Source organism: Dipodascopsis tothii (genome assembly GCF_038497935.1).
Source record: "Dipodascopsis tothii strain CBS 759.85 unplaced genomic scaffold V1510scaffold_29, whole genome shotgun sequence".
NCBI lineage: Eukaryota > Fungi > Ascomycota > Lipomycetes > Lipomycetales > Lipomycetaceae > Neoaidaea > Neoaidaea tothii.
In genome coordinates this window covers 33,165-54,948 of record NW_027118013.1, presented here as the reverse complement: position 1 = coordinate 54,948, position 21,784 = coordinate 33,165, and the positions used below count along the sequence as shown (strand labels likewise).

The window sequence follows — 21,784 nt, the reverse complement described above, 5'->3', positions numbered from 1 at the left end:
CAGCTGCAGCCGCCGCCGATCTGTCTCTGCGGCCGTCACGCCGCAGTATGTGCGGCTTACTTTGTCGCGCCGCGTCTGCCAGTGGACTCCTTCGCGTACACGCTTGCACGCCACGTATTCGATCTACTCGCTTGTCTAGCACACCATTACTCTATGTGGTACACGCGCTTCTCCAGTATTTAGGCGATGTAGATCAAGATCTCACGGTCACTGCGGGACAGTGCAGCCGGCCTGACGTCGGCCTGAAGTCGCTCAACCGTCCTCCCATAGCGCACCTTAGCGGCTAGGCGGCTACGCCGGCATTTCCACCTCTGCGGTTCACACAATTACGCTTGAATTATCTACCACGTTGTGTGCCCTGGTCAGAGACTGGGAGGTATGGTCCAGAGCCGCAGAGCCGCAAGGAGGCCGGCGCGTGCGGTAAACCCCGGTCGCGGTTTCGGCTAAACGAAAACCGGCACACGTGTGTGCAGGATGACGGACAATTGACGCCAACCGGGTATCGGAAACGTGTACTTACGAGTGAGGCCCATTCTTAGTCCGGGCATTGACCGAGCCTGAGCCCACACGCTATACCCAGAGGTCCAAATGCCAGCGCGTAGTGAGCACCGCCTCTACCCGTAAGCTACGGGTCCGACCGCTTTGGCGGGTACGGCCACCCTTGCGCAGGTAGGTTCACTACCCGACTCATGTGCAGCATGTCACGTGACTTCGAGTGCAGCTACCGCTAGTGTCAAAGTAGGACTAAAACAATCGATTCGGGACTAGTATAAGCGGTCAAGCCCATGCTGCGCGGCCGCCTACACCCAAATACAGACGCCTGGATGCAGCACTCGCGCTTCTAGGACACGGAACGACTGAGAACGCAAAAGATAGTTTTGGCCGCACCCGCGATCATATATAACAGAATCCATCCGCCCCGAACTTGCTCTTTGAACATTAGCACTCTACACAAGGTAGGTCCACAGATGCGTTGTCTGGACGCATGTGCTTGTTGCAAATAATTGGGTCAATGGACGCGACGGAGCCACCGACCGACCGTTTGAATCCAGCTGTCAGATATCTATTTGTGCGCTGCTTTTGAACCATGCCGGGGTCTACGATCGCAATTGACATGCTGTTCGCAGCTGAGACTTTCTTGAGCTGAGCTGATTGTGCAGAAACAATGGTTGTCCCTCTCACTGAACGCCCGATCAAGGACACTGTCGTCCTCTTCGACGTCGATGGCACTCTCACGCCTGCCCGTCTGGAGATCTCGCCTGAGATGAAGCAGCTCCTGGCCGACCTCCGCGACAAGGTTGCCATTGGCTTCGTTGGTGGCAGCGACCTGGTCAAGCAGAAGGAGCAGCTTGGCGACAACGTCCTCGACATGTTCGACTTCTGCTTTTCCGAGAACGGCCTGACTGCTTACCGTCTGGGCAAGCAGCTCGCCTCGCAGAGCTTCATCCAGTGGATCGGTGAGGACAAGTACCGTGCCCTGGTCAAGTTTATCCTCCGCCATCTGTCGGAGCTGGACCTGCCCAAGGTCCGTGGAACCTTCATTGAGTTCCGCAACGGCATGATCAACGTGTCGCCCATCGGCCGTAACGCTTCGACCGCTGAGCGCAACGAGTTCGAGGCCTACGACAAGGAGCACAAGATCCGTGAGACCCTGGTCTCGAAGCTGAAGGCCGAGTTCTCGGACCTTGCCCTGACCTACTCGATCGGCGGCCAGATCTCTTTCGACGTCTTCCCTACCGGATGGGACAAGACGTACTGTCTCCAGCACATCGAGAAGGAGGGTTTCAAGGACATCCACTTCTTTGGCGACAAGTCGTTCAAGGGCGGCAACGACTACGAGATCTACGAGGACCCGCGCACGATCGGCCACGCCGTCAACTCGCCCGCCGACACCATGAGAATCCTCAAGGAGCTCTTCTTCTAAATGTATTGATAGCGCCGTTTAATAATATATGATCTTTCTGTTGCTACATGAGAAGCCGGATGTATGCCAGCACAATAGCGAAAGTACCGGTGCATACACCGACAAGCCATTGCAGGACCTGGAACTTGACGGCCTCTAGTTGTGTGCGCACGTTCGAAAGCTCCGAGTCGATACGTGTGTCTGTTTCCTTGATCTTGAGTTCGTGGATGGCTCCTTCCTCTCGTATGCGGCCCTTCTCAAGATTCATGTCGAGCCTGACGCTGGCCTGCGTCTTGGAGACCTCCTCTTTCAGCTTCTGCTTGAGTTTCTCAATCTCGTTCGCGAGTCTATCGTGGTCGTTTCGGATCTGCGAAAACTCAGCCTTGTCCAGCGTTTGCAACTCCGATCTCAGCTTCGTAAAGTCCACTTTCTGTTGGTACGTTTGGCGCGACAGAAACTCCTTCTTGACGAGTGTTTCTGAAAGCGACTCTACCGACTCGTCAATGACGTCCGACAACGCCTGCAAAACGGCCTCGGCCTGTTTGTTGCTGAACCCCTCGGATTCGAGCCGCCGCACAAACTTGAGAGTGTCAAAGTAGTACTCGTGGCGCGGCTTCGGGGCCGTCGTGCTCATTGTGCGCCAGTCTGGCAGCCCGCGCGCTCGCATGGCCACGCTGGCGGCTCCCGGCGTGCTTAGCCGGGCCAGCGAGTGTGCTCGGAGATGTCCCGGTCGTCCGACCACGCTTCGCGCGAACCGCACCGTGCCAGTAGCCATGCTGCCTGAGCGCGCCGATCTCGATTAAGCTGTCCTATCAGTTGTGGTCTTGTTGTGGGCGTGCGGCCACACAGGTTCAGGCTGAGACCGGTTCGACCCCGAGCGCTGGGCGGGTGGTGGCCAGCCCGAATCTACTTCCAACACTTCCGTGTCTCTGCCAGCTCACTGGGCCACGCTTACCTATTTGTCTGGCCGACCGTCTCTGTCAGGTCAAGTGGCACGTGGCTAGGCTCGCTCCGTCGCTGGTGTACGTCTGTGGTGTTGATGCTCGGCTGGGCTCTTGGACAGACGGCTTGTTGGTCGACCCGGGCTGGGATGTTGGATTTCGAAAAATCCCATGCGGAGAAATGCATCGATGGCGAGTTTTCGTCCGCTTACCAGTACCCCGACGCCCACACGCTTTGCTATAGATAGAATAGCTGGCTATCTACATATGGGAAATGGCTGGCCCAGCAAGCGTCGTGGAGCGGCGATATCGCGCGTCGAGGTGCGCCTGAGCAAGCAACCGATCTCCGGACGGATCGACCAACTGACAGATACCGTACGACCGTACCCAGGAAAGTAGGTCTTCCTACGTAAACGAGAGAGCCTTACACCGATCGCGTCTGCCGTCTGCTCTGGCGGGCCGATTCCTCGTCGATAACGGCGACGGGGAGGCACATACGCATGTGTGCCACATTTTCGCGTTTATGGCGCAACCAGGCATCGCACGCGAGAACACGAAAGATCTCTAGAGAAGCTCACCACCTACTTCATAGCATAGTTGTTAGCATCATCCGCATCGACGACAGCCCCGAAGCGATCGAGACTGCAAAGTGATCTTCATCTTTGTGACCCGACGTCTGTGATATTGCAGCAACGAGACGTGCACGCACAGCGGGCCGCCCACCAGATTTCAACAGACCCAAGTGAGCGTTACAGACGATGAACCACCTTCCGGAAGCCTGGGGTCGTCCGCGATCGGACGTGTACGGCGAGTACAGCAAGCAGATCAGCCAGGCTGGTCCGTCTGTGCACACGCAGTCGCCGTCGGTGACGGGAACGTCGGTGATTGCCATCAAGTTCGACAAGGGCGTCATGCTTGCCGCGGATCATCTGGGTAAGTGCCACGGGTGCGCGATTGCGCCCTGCTGACCTGCAGCCTCGTATGGATCGCTGGCGAGATTCACGGACCAGCAGCGGCTGTACAAGGTCGGCGATGAGACCGTGGTGGGCATCAGCGGCGACATCTCCGACATGCAGCACATCGTCGAGATGCTCGACAACCTCGAGTAAGTGCCGTTGCCGTGCGCTCTGACAGCCAGAATCGGCAGCAACTACGAGCTGTACGGCCACACGCTCCGCGCGCCGCACATTCACGAGTACCTCTCGCGTGTGATGTACAACCGCCGGTCGAAGATGGACCCGCTCTGGAACGCTGTTCTCGTGGCCGGCACCGGCGAGGACAAGAAGCCGTACCTGGCCTACGTCGACCTGCTGGGCGTGACTTACTCGGCGCCGACGCTGGCGACCGGCTTTGGTGCGTACCTGGCCATTCCGCTGCTGCGCAAGCTCGTGCCGGACGAGGTCGACTGCGCCAACGTCACCGAGGCCCAGGCGCGCGCGGCCATCGACGAGTGCATGCGCGTGCTGTTTTACCGCGACGCCCGCAGCTCGGACAAGTACGCCGTCGCCACCGTCACCACGGACGGCGGGGTCAAGATCGAGAGCGACATCAAGTGCCAGGACATGAACTGGCGCTTTGCGCGCAACATCAAGGGCTACGGCACCCAGAAGGTTTAGTCATATAGCATAATACATTGTTCTCGAGCCAACCGTCTCTGTCGGTCCGTCGCGCGCTCTAGGGCTGAACCGGACACGTAGTGACTCTCCACCACAGTTCCGAAGCCACTCGCTCGCGCGGAAGGGGTCCCACCTGGGTTTCTTGGCACTTGTCTGCTCGCTGGAGCGCTTTGTAGAAGCGGTCGCCCTCCTACGGCTGTCGGCAATCGTCGGCGATCCGTACCTGCGGCTTACCCGCCAATGCGTCTCTATGCGATAGCACGGCTACGTCCACAGGCACCGCGACTCCGACGTTGGGCTAGCTTCGGTGTACAAGTCGTGGCTGCTGCCGAACTGGCACTCTGTCTTACTGTCTTGGATTAATCACCTTCCCAATGTGGTTGGATTTTAAATCATGAGCCCAGACGTCAACTGCGGTGACTGACCACACCGAATACCCGTATAATTCAATTCACTCGGCAATATCTGTCTGATAGAATATCTACCTAGAATCTAATGTGAGTACACGACGTCTCCAGCACCCGAGACCCTGTCGGTCTGGTTGGCTCGATGGGCCGCACTGAGGGCAAAATCTGGCCCGAAAGAAGCGCCATTGTGGGAATAGCCGAGCTGACAATAGACCATGGCCACCACTTCGTTCAAGAGCAAGGGCAACCAGGATGCCACCGTGACCGGTACGAATCGGGCCCTAGCAAGGCAGCAATCCACGACCGGCTCGAATGCTGCGGCCGGGCAGACTGTGATCCAGTGGCTCCTGCCAGGACGCGACCTCGAGCCGGCGTGATTGGGCGCGTCAATCGGCTTCTCGCGGACAGAATCGCTGACCCACAGGTTCCGAGCTCAGAGTCGCCATCGTTCACGCGCGCTGGAACTCGGAGGTCATCACGCCTCTCGTCGAGGCCGCCCAGAAGAAGATGCTCGAGATGGGCGTCAAGGCCGAGAACATCACGATTGAGTCGGTCCCCGGCAGCTACGAGCTGCCGTACGCGGTCTCTCGGTAATTGGCTTTTGCTATGTCTCTAACAGCAGCCTCTACTCGGCGTCCCAGGTCCAGGCCTCGACCCACACCAGCGCCACCAGCGCCCTCGACCTGCTGTCGGGCACCGCCTCGCCGACGGAGGCCAAGGCTTCGGTCTCGGCCAAGCCTTTTGACGCCATCATCGCCATCGGCGTCCTGATCAAGGGCAGCACCATGCACTTCGAGTACATCTGCGACTCGGTCACCAACGCGCTCATGAAGCTCCAGCTCGACATGGGCATCCCGGTCATTTTCGGTGTCCTCACCTGCCTGACGGAGGAGCAGGCCCTGCAGCGCGCCGGCATCTCGTCGGGAAGCCACAACCATGGCTCTGACTGGGGCGAGGCTGCCGTCGAGATGGGCTTCAAGTCCCGTCTGTGGAGCGAGGGAAAGATCTAAGTGAAGAGTGTGTATTTACGTATATACAATTGCGCCTGCCCGGTGCGTGTTTGCCCTGTATTCGACGCCATGGCGTTTACCCGACGTTGCGCACGCTGTCGGAAGAGTAAATCTCGAGCTGGTTTCGGCCCCGTCTAAGCAGGTACTCGATCGCGCCGAAGTCCGTCTTGGACACATGGCTGCTCTGCTGGAACTGCGCCCTGCTGTCAGAAGGCCCGATCAGAACCGTACCTCAGGAACAGAACAAAGTTGTGCCGCGATTCCTGGCGTCAGCGCGCGATTCCGAGCGCTCATACCTGGGGCTTCTTCCGGATTTCCCGGACACACTGGCGGTAGAAAGCCAGGACTGGTTGTCAGCACTGCGCTGAAGACAGCAGACTGCGGCAGCCTCACACACGAGGCCAGCCTGGGCCAGAGCGGCACCACGTACCTTCCCGCTGCAGACCGCTATACCGAACCATTTAGTTGCCTGCTGGCCTACGCCGGATGCCAGTCGATGGCCTGATCAATCCAATTTTGCGGCCGAGGAGGCGGTGGTGTTTTCCAGTTCTCGTAGCCTCTGCCGAGCTGGTGATAGGCGTGCTCGTGTGTGGATCGCGCTGGTCAGTCAGATCTAACTGAGCGTTACGTCGAGTTGCGATGTTCACCACTCAAATCTCCCGATCAAAATTATTTTACATCAAATGCTAGCTCTCTAAACTCAACTCGACTTCCAGCTACAAACGAAAGTGATAGCCGTCGTTGAGAGGTACAGTCCAGCACTGGGGGGCCAATTTTAGCAGTAGAAGAGACAGACAACGATCGCAGCCGAATCGCGAGCTATTTGAAGCAGAGATCACGAAGCAACCGCACTGAATTGACCGCACCTTTTATTTGTCCCTGAACAGATTATCCAGGCCACAGTCAACGATGTCGATGTCAAGGGAAAGGACGAGCCAGGGCACTAAGCGTCGGCGGGGTATGTATCTGGTGCGCGGGAGGCTGACCACAGATGACGACACCTACGCCGACTACCGTCGCGAGAGACCGCAGTACCATGCGAGCGCCTTCCATCGTATCCGCAAGAGCTTTGTGAGCCTTGGTGAGCCTGTACGTGAGATGCGCGGCGGCGCTAACAAGACCAGACTCGCTACAAAATCGAGGAGTCTATAGCCCACTCGGCCCGCCAGTTCTGCGCTGAGATTGGCCAGGAAGATATCCGGGACAAGATCTTCCCGTACTTTTTTTCCATGTAGGTTGGCGGCCGGCGCCCTCTGACCACAGTGTGACCGAGCAGCCCACCAAGATTTACGGAGTCACGGCGTCGATAATCGTTGCGAACGGCATCAATGAGGCAGTCGGCAAGTACATGGTCGACTACATGGCTGGAAAGCTCTCGGACACGATTGCCTCCGGCAACTGGAATTATGTGAAGATCACGCTGAGAACCCTGGCGGCTCTGCGCCCGATCATCAGCAACTTTGAGACGTCGATTGTGGCCGTGCTCGAGGAGCTCCTCAAGCGCGCTATCGAGATCAACAACGCCGACTCCGAGAGCGTAAGTGACGACATGACGTCGCTAACGGCAGGCGCTGGCCGAAGACATCTACAAAACGGTATTGCTGATTCTGCCGTACATTGGCCAGTCGGAGTCGAAGGACTCTGACAAGGCCCAGGTTCACGCCCTCTACCAGCTATCAAAAGGCTTTAAGAGACGTATCTCGAACGCAGAGGATCTGCTCAACCCGTTCGTGGATGGCGACGCGCCGTACAAGGTGGTCGACGTAAGTAGAGATGTCGTCCATGGCTTACACCCAGAGCACCGCGCTGTATGAGAATCAGCTCGAGATCCTGGCGACCAAAAACTGGCAGCTGGCGTTCTTACCCGACTATTCCGAGTCTTTCCCGAAAGACGCGCCTCTGCACCCGGTGCCTGAGATCGTCCTGCCTCAGGCGCTGCAAACCACGACTCCCCACCGGTCGCTGGACATGTATCTGCGATTTTACCTCGCGGCCAATCAGCCGGTCGAGACGACGCCCTCGAATGACGAAGTCGAGGCAACTCTACTCCGTGACATTGCTCTCGACCTCATCAACAACATGGATTTCAACCGGCGCGAGGTCGCGCGTCAGCTCATCTGGTTTGAGCACTTCTTTGCGAAGGACACCTTTGCACCCCGCGAAACTGCGTTTGACCGTCTTGCACAGGTCAAGGACGACATGACCACGTGGAAGTTTGAGGACATAATAGTGGAAGCGATCCTGTCGTCGCTCTTCAGGCTGCCGGCTCCTAGATACAAGACCGTCTACTATCACTCTCTCCTGATCGAGTGTTGTATACAAGCGCCTCATGCTATCGCACCGGTGTTTGGACGAGCTATACGGTTCTTGTATTCACAGCTCGAGCACTTAGACGTCGAGATCATCTTCAGATACGTGGACTGGTTCGCGCACCACTTAAGTAATTTTGGCTATACCTGGAAGTGGCGGGAGTGGACCGACGACTTAAAGCTCAACAAACTGCACCCGAAGCATGTCTTCATCCGCCAGCTTATCCAGAAAGAGCTGCGTCTGAGTTTTGCTCAAAGAGTCAAAGAAACGCTCCCGGACGAGTTCCTGGAGTTTGTCTACGACAGCGAAGATATTCCGGCCTTCACCTATGCTGAAGCCGACGAACCTTATGCCGAACAAAGCAAGACCTTACTCCAAAACATCCGCGACCGCAAGGAGCTGGACGGATTCACGGACGTTTTCCGCGACATCGAAACCACCGCAACTGAGCGCGGAGAGAACTCTTCCCAGATCGTCCGTGCGATCTATGTGTCTGCAATTCTGCACCTGGGTGCCCGGTCGCTTTCGCATGCCAATAGTTGGATCGAACGCGGTAACGCCGTTTTGCGCGAGCTGTGCGCTGGTTCCGACGATTCTCAGCGCAGCACTATAGATGTCGTTTTCAAATTCTGGAAGGACCAAGTTCTCACTGGTGTCCAGATCGTCAAGAAGCTCATGGACTCCGAGATCGTTGAGCCGCATAATGTCGTCGAATGGATCTTGCTCGACTCGGGAGTTGAGTCATTGAGCCAGTGCTACATCTGGGAGCTCTTGTCAGTCACAATTGCGAAGGCCAAGCTGCAATTGGAGGAGGCTCAGACTGCTGACTCGGATGCGGATGAGACTGATGAACGGCGTGCACCGCTTTTCCACTCCAAATTGGACAAAATGTTTGTGACTCTGGTCAGAGTGCTCTCGCGTCCACTTGATGAGGACGAAAAGTCAGAGGAAACTATTCGCTGGATGAGATGGTGGAAGGAGGGCTTTCTTCGTGCTATATTACGTCATTACCACGCTGACTGTAAACCGATCAAGGAGGAGCTGAAGAACCTGGGCCTCACGGATTCGTTTATTTTAAAATGTATCGAGGGAGCCACCGAGCTTTGAGGTTAGTTTTTGATAAAGCGAATTTTCGCTCTCGCTGAGGTTTTGTCACTCCGCATATCGACCTTTTTCTCTTCAGATCAAAGTCTTGTATCTAAAAGTTTGTAGTATTAACTGTGGGCAACCGCTTTATTTAATGAAAGACCGGTTATGCATTTTGTAATTTTTATGCAGCCGAAAGATATATACATGTGTCAAAGGCTCAAAAGACGATAGCCATCTGCCATTTGGTGTCAACGATTGTTCTCATGAGTGTGGCGTGCGGCAGTACGCGTACGGGTTGAGCTAGGCGTCGGCGAGTCTGATGCGGTGCGTACAAAGTCCATGTCCGCAACGTCCGATCTAAACGTAGAAGCGCTGCGGTCAACGAACGTGCTTGCACGAGGTTGGGCCATATTTGTAAATCCAGTTGCAGTGGTTCTATTGTTGCTATGGTCAGCTTCATTGCGGACTGGGTGTGTTGCCGGAGGCGACCTATCAGAACGACGAGTCGACGTGTGCACCGAATTGTGTGCATGGCTGCGCTCTGACGATGAACCTCGCGGTGCCGAGCGACTTCGCACCGGTGACTGGCTTCGAGAAGGTGAGTGGTCTAGCGACGGTGACTGGTGTCGTGCTGGTGGTCTTCCACGCGACTGTGGTCGCAAAGGGGATTGTAAGTGCGATGAGCTCGATCCAAAGGCAGGTGAGGCAGGACGGGACGGAATGGAAGAGGAGCTCGATCTCGAATGGTCCGCGTAAGGTCTGCGGTGTCTCATCGCCACGTCTTCGTCGTCGTCATCTGCAAGAGCGGTCGTCGAGTTGCGTAACACATCGGCATCCTGTTGGCCTAATATAGACGAGGTGGTTGAAGAGACGGCAGAACCAGAAGATGCCATATTACGCGCATTGGCAGCCGCCGTCTGACGTCTCAGCTCGGGGATGATTGGAGAGCCATATTCTGACTGTCCAGAGAAACTCTCCCGAGTGTTTTTGCGACGAGGCCAAATCGAGGGCAATATGATTTCCTGAAAGCGAGGGTGGACACATCGTTCCGCAAACCATTTCCTGATACGCGACTCCAAGATCTGGGCAATTTTGGGCATGTTCTGTAAGCGCGATTTCGACCCTACCAGGGATTTGATCGAAAACTCTAGACGGTAGTCAGGGGCAAACGAAAACGTTAATGACGTCTTGTGTTCGCGGTCATTTGACGAAGGCGAAGACTCTGACTTCAGTGATATGGTAAGTTGGCCAGAGAATCTCACGATAGAAACGACTAACGAGACAGGTAAGACTGCAATCAATGGCTTAGGATAGTTCAATATCAGCTTCGTCTCAATCCCCAGGGAAATTGTATCAGCAAGATCGACGTCCATTCTAGCCTCTAATCTGCGAGGATCGTCTGCGCAAGGGAAGATCTTGCAGTTTGAGAATATCGGGAACTCTTCGCCCATGTCAAGTTCAATGACCTTGATTTTGTCCTATCCGATAAGCTTTTTCAAAGGCATTTAACCTACCAGGAAACTGGGAATACTGTCCGAGTTGAGCACTTTGTCGAGCATTGTGAGAATGTTGTCGTTAAAACGCCCGTCCTCACGAATTTGTGTTACGACCTGAGCGACCAGTACGTTGAGCCAATCGAGTGATTCAGAGGGATGAGTTTCGACATTGTAGAACGTTTTTGCCAATATAGAGGTCAACGTCATAGGCGGTGCCGACCGCAATACAGAAGACTGCTTCTTCTTGACGCGCTTTTGTCTATCGTTGTCATGAACCAAAGAGGAGCTATGTTCGAATATGAAGAACCGTATGAAAGCCGCGAGAATTAACAGCACGCTAAATTGACCGATCTGGCGCTATTTAGTATGAACAGCAGGGATACTTACGAGTAGTCCCTTCGTAAACGTTAAACTAGAAGGTCAGCTCGTATGTTTGTTTATATTACCTGGTCACTGTTTTCGGGGCATTTTCGAGAGACCGAGCTACCGTAGGGGAAACAACAGTTATAGTCTCTGTCACCGTAGCGATGACTGGAGAAGCCATTGCGGTAGTCGCACCTTGACAGAGCTCTACTTCGATATGTTGCACTGATCTCAGGTCAACGTGGTGCTGCAACAAGCATTCAAGAGGTTCGTGATGTTCCGGGTAATCTCGAAAACCAACTCGTCCCAGCGCTGGCGAAAAAATTCTCAGCATTTTTTATTACCATCAATACTATCGTAACAATGGCTTTGGCACTGTCGGAGGAAACTAGAGTAAGTCGAACAATTTGCTGGATTGTCTCCGCCCTGCTCTCTTCTAAGAGCGGTTCTGATCGTCCATGTGCATCACTACACAGTGCTGACTTCAATAGGAGAGACTGGCTAAGGTCGTCGATGTTTCTCGCAACATCTTCCATTACGGATGGATTCCCTTCATTCTCTACGTTGGTAAGTTGAGATTGTAACCAAGAATCTAATGACAGGCTGGTCTACTAGCTTTCCCCGCCCGTCGATCATCAAGTAAGTCAATATATATAGTAACGCATATCTAACCATAGGCTCTTCTCGCCCTTGTCGAACTAGCATGTATATATGATACCTGATGTTACTCTCTCGATAGTGAGCAAGCAGGACCAACTTTCGATGGAATGTGTCAAATGGGAATACTCCGCAGATTTGTCGAGATCTAGATGGGCTGTACATCCTAAATCGACTCACAATGTACAATTTACTCAAATCTCCATAGATGTCAAGTATATTATACTCCTGTATCAGCCCCGCTTGTCCACAAGAGTCTTTCGAGGTCTCTCATATAAGCTTAGTACCGCTGGTTCTAAGTGCGGTGCAAAGATAGAGGCCTGAACGCGTAGTATACGCCAGTATTCTGAAATGATGTTCCGACGCTTTAAGGCCACGTTCTCAGTCAGTCGTCTTTGGCTGAGAACATCGTGGGTGCAGCGTGCTCATATGATCGTAATTATAGTGAATGCCATCATTTACGTGCTCGAGACATCCGAAGGTCCCTGGGCAAGTGAGCTTGCAATTACGTGATCAAACGTCTGACCTCCCAAGAAATTGACTGATTTTCATACTGCTCGTGAGCTTTCTGTCAAACAACCTTCTCATTGCCAACCACTGTGGAACTTCATAATGCATACTACGGATTTGAGCGCATGATTCCGACTGGAGGCCGCCGAAGTGACTGTCAAACTTGAGCAGCAGAAATGGCAAATAAATCTCACACAAGCGTTCCTGCGCCAAGGGACTCGAGCACCAGCGCAGTCAAGAAAGACCCTCTGATTGACCTTCTGGCAGGATTTACAGCTGGCTGCGCGACCACACTAGCTGTTCATCCTTTGGATCTGCTCAAAGTCCGCTTGCAAAGTAAGTCAAGATGATATAAATACTGACGGCAGTCGACAACAAAGGTCCGTCACAAATTAATGGGCACCATTTAATCAATGTCGTTCGAGAGATTCGATCTGACGACGGTCTAAGCGCTTTTTATCGTGGTCTGGCCCCGAACCTGGTTGGTAATGCTGTATCATGGGGAGCATACTTTTACTTGTACGTCCTCTGTTTGTGAATTGCTGACGAAAGCTATGAAACCATCAAAGCGAGCCTAGGCCGCTCACCTGCGAAAGATTCTCTTGGCTCTATGGGATACTTTGCCAGCGCGGGCCTGGCTGGCACCTTGACAGCGTTACTATCTAATCCGATCTGGGTGGTAAAAACTCGTATGCTATCAACTTCTGCAAAACGTCAGGGTGCATACACAGGCATTTTCAATGGTCTTTGGCAATTGGCACGCTATGAAGGTTTTCGTGGATATTTCAGGGGCATTTTACCCAGTCTTGTCTCTGTCGGCAATGGTGCTATACAACTCATGGTATACGAGAACTTGAAGATATTGGCTGCGCCTGACGGCACTCCTTTGGTATGTTTGGTGATACCATAAGCTGACCTCAGTCTACATCCTGGTACATTGCCTGTTCGATGTTGTCCAAAACAGCTGCCAGTCTGGCGATGTATCCTCTGCAAGTAGTTCGCTCAAGACTACAGCGATATGACGCTGATAACGTTTACGCATCCATGCGCGACGTTATACGCCAAACCGTTGTGACGGAAGGATTAAGCGGACTGTATAAGGGTCTCGTCCTCAACCTGGTCCGCGTTCTTCCTGCAACGTGTGTGACTTTCGTGGTATATGAACACACAAGAAACATTTTGCATTCAGGACTTTAACATGGATGGTCTAATGCGCTAAGAGTAGCTCGCGTTCCACTAGAGCACATGTATATAGTAAAATCAACTCTTTCGTTGAATGATAGATAAATATATTGAATTTAAGTGATATTGGGACTTCCCACATCTTGTACCTGTCTGCTATAACACTATAACACTACATGCGTTCCGTTCATGCCTTTCGATAACGTGAGCTCATATATTCGCATTTGTGAATGCAAGTGATGGATAATAAAGCTCGACTTCGGGTTCATCGACCATATTTATTCATTAACGCCGGGCGTGCATCCATCCTGTCGTAAGTACAATTTCGACAATGCTAACGCGATTTTAGAGCCGCAGAAGCATTTCTGATTTCATATGCTGCTAATGTAGCTCCGAAAGCATTGCACATCGTCAATCGAAGGATTAAATACAATGAGTTTGATAGTTTGTTACAGGACATACGCGAGGTATTGCGTTCAGGCCTAAAACCTTCAGATCAACCGTTTCTTTGGGCGGCCGTCTTCGCAGTGTGTGCTCCAATCAATCTCTTATACACTGTACCGCAGACCCAGTCCAATAAGAAGAGGCCTACAAGAAATGGTCAGGAGTTTTTGTTTGTCCTCTCATTTACATATGCTGTCGTCAAGTGGCACAATAGCCTAATGGCGAAGTCGACGAAGCAGAACGGAATATCAGATAGCACTGCTTATATGTTCACAACGGCCGCGGATTACGTCTTTCGTCGGACTCTAGGTACGAAAAAACAAAAGCAGGCAGACACTTTACTCTTCGTCATCTCATGTTATATCATAATGTATTGCTGGTTCTATCGCCCGGAAAGACTACCTAAATCATATAATATTTGGATTACTCGGATGGCTAACATGGATACGAGTCTCCTAAATGCCTTAAGATTGATTGAAAAGGGCAAATTTGTGTATGGAAAAGAGACGGGCTGTGCTGATATCTTGGGCGACATGTGCGACAGGGTGGGGTTACCTCGCTCTGCTGGCGATCCTACACAGGTATCCGAAGATTCGCCAAAACTCACTAATATCTAGACGGTTCCGATTCCATGTCAGCTAGTCCACGGTAATATCAGTGAGAACTGTGAACTACATGCACTTTTTAGATTTTGGACCACTTTGAGAGGCGCGGCTAGCATCTATGTACCCTTGAACATTATCCTGGCTCTCCGCTCCGGTCGGCGAGGTCTACTCCAGATAGTCGGCGCGTCTCTTCAGTCATCTGTATTCCTGTCTACGTTTGTTACGAGCATATGGTATTCTGTTTGCTTAACAAGGACTCGTCTTGGTCCATGGTTGTTCCCTAGAGTCTCAGCGCAGAAGTGGGACGATAAAATTGGGCCATGTCTGGGGTGCTTGATGTGCGGATGGAGTAAGTAACATCGTACTCAGCCACTGACACCAAGGCGTTCTGATAGAAAAGCGCTCGCGGATAGGTGAGCTGGCTCTCTTTGGTAAGTGACTGTGCAGGGCTCTCTGTTGACTTTGTTAGTTCTTCCTAGGGCGTTGCTGGCAACGATGAACACTAATAATGCGGGCATCGGGCGATTTAATGATCTGTGTTTCTCTATATCTACAGCAATTCTTGCCGTGGCCATCACATCCGGCAGAAAAGACAGTGTGAGACCTAGGGGAATAGTAGGAGCGATGTTTTCTAAAATATTGGATTAGGCATGCTATGTCACCATTTAGTGCTGTTTGAAGAAGAAGCGGGAGCGTCGGAAAGTCTAGTATCAATCTTGTAATACTGCAAAATTCTAAACAATAAAACCCAGGAACCTCGTAGGTTTACTACAAGCTAAAGGAGATGCTGTATATATTATCTTACTGCACAACCTGGGCACTTTGCTTTTCTTGTAATTTTATCTTTTTTTTGTTCCGCGATACGCATGTGTGAAGATATTAGTTGATGATGACACAGTAGAGAACTATGCTCGGTACTCATTTGTAGCCCTACTTAAGAGCACGACTCATGTCTATGAGACGCTTGATACCGACCATCCATTGTCCGCATTCATCCGTTTTGGTAGTCATCAGGTTGATGTGGATTGCGTGGGCCGTCTGATAGTCTTTTTGCTGAACAGCTTGTGAGAGCAGCACCATTTCCTTCACACTTTCATCCGAGAGAAGGTCTTCGTTGTTGAGATGGTCAAACAGAATGTTTAGTCTCTTTTCAGCATCGGAAACCTGCCGAGCAAATGTTGCAGGAATTTGCTGCTTTATACGGGCCATTTCTGCGTTGAGAATTTCGAAGATTGGCTTGGCCGTCTCTGGGATATGCGACCGATCGCCCTGAGGATGTTTTGGCTTAGCGGGTGCAGTCGGCTGCGGCGGCAGTGCCTGAGTGGCAACTTTAGGAGAATTAACGGCCATAGCCGGTGGACCGCTTGCAGGTGCTTGGCTAGGAGCATACTGTCTTCCATTTCCTAATGGCGGATGCGTAGCCTGCATGTTGACGGAAGGCTGCGGGTCTTGTGTAGGGGCGGCATAAGGGTTAGATGGCCGCGTGGGAGGAGGAGCAAGTGTTGCTGATTGTCCTGCAGGTTGACCAGAAGCCACCGAAGCCTCCTGCGATGGCGCGTATGGGTTCAGGGGCTTATTGGTAGGTGAAGCTGCCGCAGATGGAGATGGGGCATATCTGCTGTTTACAGCTTGTTGAGGCGGGGCGAAGGCATTCGGTAACTGAGCTTCAGCGCTCGCGCTCGATGAAGGAGGCAAGCCTGGTGCAGAGAGTTGACCATTCACTCCCGGTGGAAACTGACTACCAATCATTGCAGAGCTAGCCGGAGGAGACTTCATAGAAAGCCGGCCCATAGCCTGTGGTGGCTTCGCTCCTATCGGAGGTGGTGGCATATTAACAGGCGTTGGCTTACGGCTTGGAATGCCGCTGGTGGTGGGCGGAGTGTACCCTCCGTATCCACCGCCCGTCTGAATAGGGGCCTGATTAGGAAAGGGCGATAAGATAGGTTGGGGAGCGGCGCTGGGTGTAGATCTTCTGGTGTTTCCTGATGCCTTTAAGACAGGAGCATCATTCCAACCGGTAACAGACTTGTCCTTCGGGGGTGCCATGTAAGATGTCGGCGGCTGCACAGCGACCGGAGGCGATGATCCAACGGGAGGGGGCGGGGCTGGGATTGAGATACTGGACCGATAATTCTGACCATATTGTTCAAATGGAGCACCAATGGAAGACGGAACAGAAGGACCTGGTGCAGAGTTGTGACCAGGCTGTGCGACAGAGCTAGGAGCAGGCTGATAAGGATTCTGGATGGGTGCATAAGATGTCATGGACGGCACTGAAGTTGTCGCAGCGGGGGGGACACCAGTGCCGAAAGATGAGTAGAATGTGGATGGCTCTGGCTGGGACTTGAACATGTCATCAACCTGGTACTTCGACTGTGTTGTCTTGCTGCCTCCCGTGGAATTGATAACGTGCGCTGATTGCTTGCCCTTCGCCTTCGACACCCTCTCCTTTTCAATGGATGCCAGCGGATAGGACGACGGGAGTAACGAGAAAAATCGCTCGCCGAGATCCAAAAACCCTTGACTAGTCACGATGTTGGCATACTCTCGATACGTCTCGTAAAGTGGAGCCAATTTCCAAGCAGTCGAGTTGGCCGCCAAGATATCCCCATCGACAAATTTCGACGCCTCCCGGAACACAGTAATCTTCTCGATGAAGTCCTGCAAGGACTTGATATGAATCCCGTAAGGAGAAAGACTCTTTAGGCTCGTAGACGACAACGCCAACCGCTCATTCTCTCTCAGCTCTTCGATCCAAATTTGCAGAATTTTCTCTAATTTGGAGCCGGTGATGTAACAGAATGCCGCACTCTTGCGCAGCTCACGGGATTCGTCACCCGAAGAGCCCACGCGCTTCTCCACCAAGCGATCGCCAATTTTCTCGATAAAGGTGTTGAAACTTTCTCCCTCGGAGTAGGTCGCAAGAGCAACAACAATCTCTTTCCAATTAGAGATATCGGCATTTTCGACTAGATCCGAAAGATTCCGATTCACGATAGACGACAGTACCCGAATATAGGACGGTCCGTTCAGGTTTTTGCTGAAGTAGGCATTTCTGACCTTCTCTCTGCAGGACTCGTTACCAGAAAGAGCCATCATGAAAGCATCAGAAAGACGGTCCTCCTTCAAACATAGATCAACGGCTGCTTCGAAGTTTCCCAGTACCAATGACTGTGTGATCAGTTTGTCAACTTCTGACACAGTACCATCAAATATAGTGAAGGAGCCGGTTGGAAGAGTGATTGACACAGCAGTTGCAGGCTTGGCCGATATTCCGCTTAGAAATTCGTCAGCTCCTGAAGATTCCCCAAATATCCCTCCGTCATCTTTATCATTGGAAGACGGATTCTGAGCATCTTTCTCCTCAGACGATGTAACAGCAGAAATATCTCCGAGCTTCTTAAGAGCCGAGGAAATTTCATTTTCGCTGTAGCCAAGTGATTCGATGAGTTTACTCTTCGATGGCTCCTCAAGAAGAGACAGAAGAACCTTCCAGTCGTATGCATCACATGGGTCGGTCGACGACTCGAGTTTCGCCTTTATTACAGAAGAATAGTCTGCACTTTTCAGAAGCTCTTCGAACTTCTCAGTTTCGGCCACCATCGTTGGCTCCACTACAGTTTTTTGGATCTTGATTTCTGACTTCACCGGGGCTCCAGCTGGCTGACCTTTCTCTGTCGTAAATGAAACCAATTTGCCGCCGAATCCGAAAGATGCTCCGACCGGACGTTTAAGCCACTTTGGTGGCTGCTTCAAGGAAAAGGTGGGTTGCTGAGGATCTATGTATGAAGTGGGATTCCAAAAATCATTGCCTTCGGGGATTGGTTTTGACGCGGCCTTGGTCTCCTTCTGTGAGTTTTGTAACGATTGAACAGTGATTTTTCCGTCGAACGAAGCCGTCGCAAATATGTCCGGATTTCTTGGGTTGAATCTCGTTTCAAATACCCAGTTTGTCGAGATAGGGTATTCTCCCAGAAGCTCACCGCTCTGTGGGTTCCAAAGCAAATTACGATTGTCTTTACCGCACGAGAGAAGAAGGTCACTGTCCATTGAACACCAAGACAATGATAGAACGCCTTTCTCGTGGCCAGTCAGAATCTTTTCCGGGGCATTGGCATTCCGCAGATCCCACATAAGAATAACAGGAGACATGTCGTCTTCTGATGCGGTAATCAATTTCGTCGACTGGTGAATCAGCGTTTGTTGTAGCATAGGTACTTACGTTCTCGGGATGCCATACGACACTTGAAACTCCGCGTCTACCAGCTCCAGATGATCCAGGGTAGTACAAATGCAAAACCTCTCGCTTGCTCTTCAAATCCCAAACTGACGTGAAGCCGGTGTTACCACTGGTGGCCAGAATATGAACCACAGATGAGTTAAAAGCGATCGACTCGATTTCATCTAGACGTGAGGATGTGCTTGTACCTATACTAAGAGAGGGATTTCCCGGCTTGTCCAGATCCCAAACGAAAAACTACTGTCAGAGAAGTCACAGTTTGTAGTACCTCTCCTTTCGAACCAGCGGAAGCCAAAAGATTCGCTTGCTTAGGGTTGAAATCGATGCTCTTGATTGGTCCTGTGTGTTTCGTGCTTCGAAACATGGGAGTATCAGAACTTCAGTTAGCAATACAGGTCGCAGCTATTACAAACCTGAAGCCATCCAGAATAGCCTGCGGGTCCCACAGACTTAGGGCACCATTTTCCTGCGCACCAGCGATTATTCCCATTGGTCTCTGGACACTGGCTGCGCCCCATGCAAGATCATAGAATCTAAAATGAAAGTTAGAATCAGCTCGATACCAATGTAAGAGTAAACTCGAGTATCAATGTCCATCTTCAAGCATTCGGCTTTGAAATATGGCTGAAGGAAGAGCTTTGATACATTTGATATCAATTGGGCTCTATGACAGTTCCGACACACTCTTCTCCAAACGCTGCCTAGTCGCGTGGACGCGTGTGTTACTCACCTCGCATCTGTGTTGATAGACACCTCTGGGGCGTCCAGCTGAAATCCATTGACGGATTTGTCTATCAAATTGAGATCCCATATATCTAAGGTAGTCGTTGAGGAGAAGTCTGCGTCGACGGCACCTGCGACTGTTCCTGAAGCAATAAATGGCTGGTGTGATCCAGGCGACCACGCGAATGCTGCGGTCCTAGGAATTTCTTTCAGTTTGACCATTGCCAGAGACTCGTTTGTAAAAAAGTCCTTAGTTATTGTGATATTTTTGTCGTGTGTCTGCAAAGCCCCGGATATCTAATTGGTATCAACCAAGGTCGAAGAAATGATCAAGATATGCGAGACAAATACAGCACCGGAAGAAGGGGATTGAAGTGTTGAATGTCAAATTTCAATCTCAAACAGCATAAATAGACGAATAAAAAATATAACAGCTTTTTGTCGATAAACCCGCCGTCGATGCGCCTGTAAAGTTCAAGATGGCAGCTTATGATAGTGATGTGTCGCAAGAATTGTTGCACTGTTGATGCCAGGTCTCCATAATTAGTTACCCTACCTAGTTCACTCGACTGGCTAGGAGAGATCCACAACAAAGTTACTAACTAAACTGTCGTATTTTTGATAATCAAAACACCCCAAGCACTAGCGGTTTGCAATTAAGGACATTACGAATAATCGTAACTCAGTTTATTGAGACCTCATCGAGGTGATATTAAGTGACAGTTGGAATGTACGTGGACCGTGCGGTTATTACGCTCTCTATAAACTGCCAGAATATATATAAAACAAAATCCCTGTACTAAACAACATTAAGACAATCAAAAATAGACAATAGGACATGGTAAAAATGTAGTATGACTCCCAGAGTTGATCATCGACCACATGTTTCAGATGGTCATTTAACCTGGTGGCAGCCATCTGTATGGCGGTAATGCTAGGCTAGCAGCGGCATGTCATTAGGTTATCGACATGACTCACGCGGCCATCTCTCGTTGGAGTTTCCGGAGTTCTTCTTCTTCGTCCTCTTCGTCTTCATCGATGTCGACCCGAGAGGGCGAACCAACGTCAGGAAGCTTGCGAGCGGGCACGGTACCGGCGTTGACCATCTTTGCATCCAATGCCTCTTGCTCTAGAGCCTCCAATTCGTCTTCAAGCTCGTCTTCATCCAAGTCATGTCCAAGCGGTCTCGAGATAGCTTCACCAATCTCTTCACTGAGTGCCACCTGTTCGCGAATTTCATCCATAGTAGCGTCGACCTTATCCATATTCATGTTACCATGAATTTGCTTCATGGCCTTAGCTCCGGACTGCATGACCTTCATAGTTTCGAAGTTCAGGTTGGCAGACTCAATAGCATTGGACTGTGCCTCCAGAGTGGCAATCTGCGCTTGTACTTTCTCCAAGTTGGACTCAAGCATTTTCTTTCTCTTCAGTGCGTTCTTGGCGACTGCTTCTGTTAGCAAGTTTCTCGAGCAGAGTGGACGCAGTGTTGCCATGTCTCAATATTCGGCTCCACTTCGCTACCAGCTACTCACCTAGTTTGTTTGTATTCACATTTTTGCGAGCGATGTTCGTCTGGTCCAAGATTTGTTGCTCGATATGCTTCTCTTTTTTCGCGAGCATATCGAGCTGCGTTCGCAGGCCGATAATGGCGTTTTTGGGCGCATCCTTCTTGGTCGATGCATTTCCACCGAAAAAGTAAGACCACATACTGTCCGCTTGTCGCTTCACAAAAATTATGCCGACTTATGAGAACCTGGATATAAAGACCCAAACACTATGTTTGCAGAGGTGCTGTGTGATATCGTGACGTCGACTGACCTCTGTTCAGGTCTGAAACAGGTTGACAGTTAAACAGGAAATGTTAGATGATTTTCTGTCAGACCTAACTATGAAGGTCTTCGTGCTTTTCTGTAACTATCCCTTAAAAAGGTCCAGCTAACTCTTCGATGAACAGACTGACGTACTCTGTGAATTTGTGAAAGAGATATTGCAGTTTAGAAGTCCCCTCTCACCAGCGTAAGTGTGAAGAAATATTAGTCGAAGGCTGGAAACCGCCCGTAAACCGGGTAATGAGATATGCAACTGATTAGCGGACTACTGTTCCACAGCGTACCAACGGCGGCCTCGTATATTAGACTGTTTCTGAGCAAAACAGTATCTGAGAAATCCAAATCAGCTCGCAAGAGATTTTGATAAATAAATATTGCATGTATTCAAGTTGTAGTCTGAATATGCAGCAAGATATTGGCTTTCGCTATCGGCGATGTCCAGGTCACGTGAATAAG

The 21,784-nt window shown here is 51.4% G+C and overlaps 12 protein-coding genes across 12 annotated transcripts; 7 read left to right on the top strand and 5 right to left on the bottom strand.

Moving 5' to 3' along the window:
• The first annotated feature begins 874 nt into the window (after positions 1-874).
• Positions 875-1,970, top strand: V1510DRAFT_421192 (eukaryotic phosphomannomutase). Its single transcript, XM_066934572.1, has 2 exons — positions 875-956; positions 1,161-1,970. The coding sequence occupies exon 2, from the start codon at positions 1,166-1,168 to the stop codon at positions 1,922-1,924; it is 759 nt and encodes a 252-aa protein (XP_066787419.1). The 5' UTR covers positions 875-956; positions 1,161-1,165; the 3' UTR covers positions 1,925-1,970.
• On the bottom strand, positions 1,946-3,128 carry V1510DRAFT_222170 (DUF1640-domain-containing protein). The gene has a single exon (XM_066930502.1). It carries the CDS (start codon positions 2,676-2,678, stop codon positions 1,968-1,970), a length of 711 nt encoding a protein of 236 aa, XP_066787418.1. The 5' UTR covers positions 2,679-3,128; the 3' UTR covers positions 1,946-1,967.
• A 310-nt stretch (positions 3,129-3,438) lies between these two features.
• On the top strand, positions 3,439-4,492 carry V1510DRAFT_421188 (nucleophile aminohydrolase). Its single transcript, XM_066934571.1, has 3 exons — positions 3,439-3,777; positions 3,820-3,949; positions 3,983-4,492. The coding sequence occupies exons 1-3, from the start codon at positions 3,603-3,605 to the stop codon at positions 4,458-4,460; spliced, it is 783 nt and encodes a 260-aa protein (XP_066787417.1). The 5' UTR covers positions 3,439-3,602; the 3' UTR covers positions 4,461-4,492.
• Positions 4,493-4,816: 324 nt separating this feature from the next.
• Positions 4,817-5,937, top strand: V1510DRAFT_421186 (6,7-dimethyl-8-ribityllumazine synthase). Its single transcript, XM_066934570.1, has 4 exons — positions 4,817-4,957; positions 5,080-5,134; positions 5,292-5,457; positions 5,490-5,937. Exons 2-4 carry the CDS (start codon positions 5,083-5,085, stop codon positions 5,875-5,877), a joined length of 606 nt encoding a protein of 201 aa, XP_066787416.1. The 5' UTR covers positions 4,817-4,957; positions 5,080-5,082; the 3' UTR covers positions 5,878-5,937.
• Positions 5,875-6,598, bottom strand: V1510DRAFT_381756 (uncharacterized protein). The gene is made up of 4 exons (XM_066931654.1): positions 6,308-6,598; positions 6,174-6,223; positions 6,109-6,140; positions 5,875-6,077 (listed from the first exon to the last, which is right to left on the bottom strand). Exons 1-4 carry the CDS (start codon positions 6,336-6,338, stop codon positions 5,954-5,956), a joined length of 237 nt encoding a protein of 78 aa, XP_066787415.1. The 5' UTR covers positions 6,339-6,598; the 3' UTR covers positions 5,875-5,953.
• V1510DRAFT_381755 (MIF4G like-domain-containing protein) lies at positions 6,545-9,491 on the top strand. Its single transcript, XM_066931653.1, has 6 exons — positions 6,545-6,835; positions 6,869-6,966; positions 7,002-7,108; positions 7,141-7,414; positions 7,446-7,640; positions 7,675-9,491. The coding sequence occupies exons 1-6, from the start codon at positions 6,787-6,789 to the stop codon at positions 9,292-9,294; spliced, it is 2,343 nt and encodes a 780-aa protein (XP_066787414.1). The 5' UTR covers positions 6,545-6,786; the 3' UTR covers positions 9,295-9,491.
• A 33-nt stretch (positions 9,492-9,524) lies between these two features.
• V1510DRAFT_408033 (uncharacterized protein) lies at positions 9,525-11,316 on the bottom strand (the record flags this gene model as incomplete). Its single annotated transcript, XM_066932434.1, has 3 exons — positions 9,525-10,754; positions 10,791-11,058; positions 11,219-11,316. 3 exons carry the CDS (start codon positions 11,314-11,316, stop codon positions 9,525-9,527), a joined length of 1,596 nt encoding a protein of 531 aa, XP_066787413.1.
• Positions 11,317-11,449: 133 nt separating this feature from the next.
• Positions 11,450-12,042, top strand: V1510DRAFT_421172 (TOM7 family-domain-containing protein). Its single transcript, XM_066934569.1, has 4 exons — positions 11,450-11,528; positions 11,627-11,702; positions 11,738-11,774; positions 11,813-12,042. The coding sequence occupies exons 1-4, from the start codon at positions 11,499-11,501 to the stop codon at positions 11,835-11,837; spliced, it is 168 nt and encodes a 55-aa protein (XP_066787412.1). The 5' UTR covers positions 11,450-11,498; the 3' UTR covers positions 11,838-12,042.
• Positions 12,043-12,263: 221 nt separating this feature from the next.
• V1510DRAFT_421168 (mitochondrial carrier domain-containing protein) lies at positions 12,264-13,608 on the top strand. The gene is made up of 4 exons (XM_066934568.1): positions 12,264-12,638; positions 12,671-12,821; positions 12,855-13,191; positions 13,224-13,608. The coding sequence occupies exons 1-4, from the start codon at positions 12,479-12,481 to the stop codon at positions 13,497-13,499; spliced, it is 924 nt and encodes a 307-aa protein (XP_066787411.1). The 5' UTR covers positions 12,264-12,478; the 3' UTR covers positions 13,500-13,608.
• Positions 13,609-13,641: 33 nt separating this feature from the next.
• V1510DRAFT_421164 (uncharacterized protein) lies at positions 13,642-15,485 on the top strand. Its single transcript, XM_066934567.1, has 5 exons — positions 13,642-13,797; positions 13,834-14,509; positions 14,546-14,882; positions 14,917-14,964; positions 15,003-15,485. The coding sequence occupies exons 1-5, from the start codon at positions 13,715-13,717 to the stop codon at positions 15,179-15,181; spliced, it is 1,323 nt and encodes a 440-aa protein (XP_066787410.1). The 5' UTR covers positions 13,642-13,714; the 3' UTR covers positions 15,182-15,485.
• On the bottom strand, positions 15,286-20,012 carry V1510DRAFT_219806 (uncharacterized protein). The gene is made up of 5 exons (XM_066930499.1): positions 19,504-20,012; positions 19,187-19,306; positions 19,042-19,150; positions 18,756-19,010; positions 15,286-18,718 (listed from the first exon to the last, which is right to left on the bottom strand). Exons 1-5 carry the CDS (start codon positions 19,716-19,718, stop codon positions 15,464-15,466), a joined length of 3,954 nt encoding a protein of 1,317 aa, XP_066787409.1. The 5' UTR covers positions 19,719-20,012; the 3' UTR covers positions 15,286-15,463.
• V1510DRAFT_421156 (Snf7-domain-containing protein) lies at positions 19,998-21,706 on the bottom strand. The gene is made up of 3 exons (XM_066934566.1): positions 21,617-21,706; positions 21,032-21,582; positions 19,998-20,943 (listed from the first exon to the last, which is right to left on the bottom strand). The coding sequence occupies exons 2-3, from the start codon at positions 21,204-21,206 to the stop codon at positions 20,471-20,473; spliced, it is 648 nt and encodes a 215-aa protein (XP_066787408.1). The 5' UTR covers positions 21,207-21,582; positions 21,617-21,706; the 3' UTR covers positions 19,998-20,470.
• Between the last annotated feature and the right edge of the window lie 78 nt (positions 21,707-21,784).

Bases quoted from the DNA above. Each gene is read 5' to 3' on its own strand.
- V1510DRAFT_421192 (XM_066934572.1), top strand. From the start codon at position 1,166: ATGGTTGTCCCTCTCACTGAACGCCCGATCAAGGACACTGTCGTCCTC.
- V1510DRAFT_222170 (XM_066930502.1), bottom strand. From the start codon at position 2,678: ATGGCTACTGGCACGGTGCGGTTCGCGCGAAGCGTGGTCGGACGACCG.
- V1510DRAFT_421188 (XM_066934571.1), top strand. From the start codon at position 3,603: ATGAACCACCTTCCGGAAGCCTGGGGTCGTCCGCGATCGGACGTGTAC. The intron at 3,778-3,819 runs GTAAGTGCCACG...GCTGACCTGCAG, and splicing joins GCTTGCCGCGGATCATCTGG to CCTCGTATGGATCGCTGGCG. The intron at 3,950-3,982 runs GTAAGTGCCGTT...TCTGACAGCCAG, and splicing joins GAGATGCTCGACAACCTCGA to AATCGGCAGCAACTACGAGC.
- V1510DRAFT_421186 (XM_066934570.1), top strand. From the start codon at position 5,083: ATGGCCACCACTTCGTTCAAGAGCAAGGGCAACCAGGATGCCACCGTG. The intron at 5,135-5,291 runs GTACGAATCGGG...GCTGACCCACAG, and splicing joins CCAGGATGCCACCGTGACCG to GTTCCGAGCTCAGAGTCGCC. The intron at 5,458-5,489 runs GTAATTGGCTTT...CTCTAACAGCAG, and splicing joins CTGCCGTACGCGGTCTCTCG to CCTCTACTCGGCGTCCCAGG.
- V1510DRAFT_381756 (XM_066931654.1), bottom strand. From the start codon at position 6,338: ATGGTTCGGTATAGCGGTCTGCAGCGGGAAG. The intron at 6,224-6,307 runs GTACGTGGTGCC...GCTGACAACCAG, and splicing joins TAGCGGTCTGCAGCGGGAAG to TCCTGGCTTTCTACCGCCAG. The intron at 6,078-6,108 runs GTACGGTTCTGA...TTCTGACAGCAG, and splicing joins AACTTTGTTCTGTTCCTGAG to GGCGCAGTTCCAGCAGAGCA.
- V1510DRAFT_381755 (XM_066931653.1), top strand. From the start codon at position 6,787: ATGTCGATGTCAAGGGAAAGGACGAGCCAGGGCACTAAGCGTCGGCGG. The intron at 7,109-7,140 runs GTAGGTTGGCGG...CTCTGACCACAG, and splicing joins TTCCCGTACTTTTTTTCCAT to TGTGACCGAGCAGCCCACCA. The intron at 7,415-7,445 runs GTAAGTGACGAC...CGCTAACGGCAG, and splicing joins ACAACGCCGACTCCGAGAGC to GCGCTGGCCGAAGACATCTA.
- V1510DRAFT_421172 (XM_066934569.1), top strand. From the start codon at position 11,499: ATGGCTTTGGCACTGTCGGAGGAAACTAGA. The intron at 11,529-11,626 runs GTAAGTCGAACA...TGACTTCAATAG, and splicing joins CACTGTCGGAGGAAACTAGA to GAGAGACTGGCTAAGGTCGT. The intron at 11,703-11,737 runs GTAAGTTGAGAT...ATCTAATGACAG, and splicing joins TCCCTTCATTCTCTACGTTG to GCTGGTCTACTAGCTTTCCC.
- V1510DRAFT_421168 (XM_066934568.1), top strand. From the start codon at position 12,479: ATGGCAAATAAATCTCACACAAGCGTTCCTGCGCCAAGGGACTCGAGC. The intron at 12,639-12,670 runs GTAAGTCAAGAT...TACTGACGGCAG, and splicing joins GCTCAAAGTCCGCTTGCAAA to TCGACAACAAAGGTCCGTCA. The intron at 13,192-13,223 runs GTATGTTTGGTG...AGCTGACCTCAG, and splicing joins CGCCTGACGGCACTCCTTTG to TCTACATCCTGGTACATTGC.
- V1510DRAFT_421164 (XM_066934567.1), top strand. From the start codon at position 13,715: ATGCAAGTGATGGATAATAAAGCTCGACTTCGGGTTCATCGACCATAT. The intron at 13,798-13,833 runs GTAAGTACAATT...ACGCGATTTTAG, and splicing joins GGGCGTGCATCCATCCTGTC to AGCCGCAGAAGCATTTCTGA. The intron at 14,965-15,002 runs GTAAGTGACTGT...TGACTTTGTTAG, and splicing joins AGGTGAGCTGGCTCTCTTTG to TTCTTCCTAGGGCGTTGCTG.
- V1510DRAFT_219806 (XM_066930499.1), bottom strand. From the start codon at position 19,718: ATGGTCAAACTGAAAGAAATTCCTAGGACCGCAGCATTCGCGTGGTCG. The intron at 19,307-19,503 runs GTGAGTAACACA...CTTTCATTTTAG, and splicing joins TCTATCAACACAGATGCGAG to ATTCTATGATCTTGCATGGG. The intron at 19,011-19,041 runs GTACTACAAACT...CTCTGACAGTAG, and splicing joins CCGCTGGTTCGAAAGGAGAG to TTTTTCGTTTGGGATCTGGA.
- V1510DRAFT_421156 (XM_066934566.1), bottom strand. From the start codon at position 21,206: ATGTGGTCTTACTTTTTCGGTGGAAATGCATCGACCAAGAAGGATGCG. The intron at 20,944-21,031 runs GTGAGTAGCTGG...TAACAGAAGCAG, and splicing joins TGTGAATACAAACAAACTAG to TCGCCAAGAACGCACTGAAG.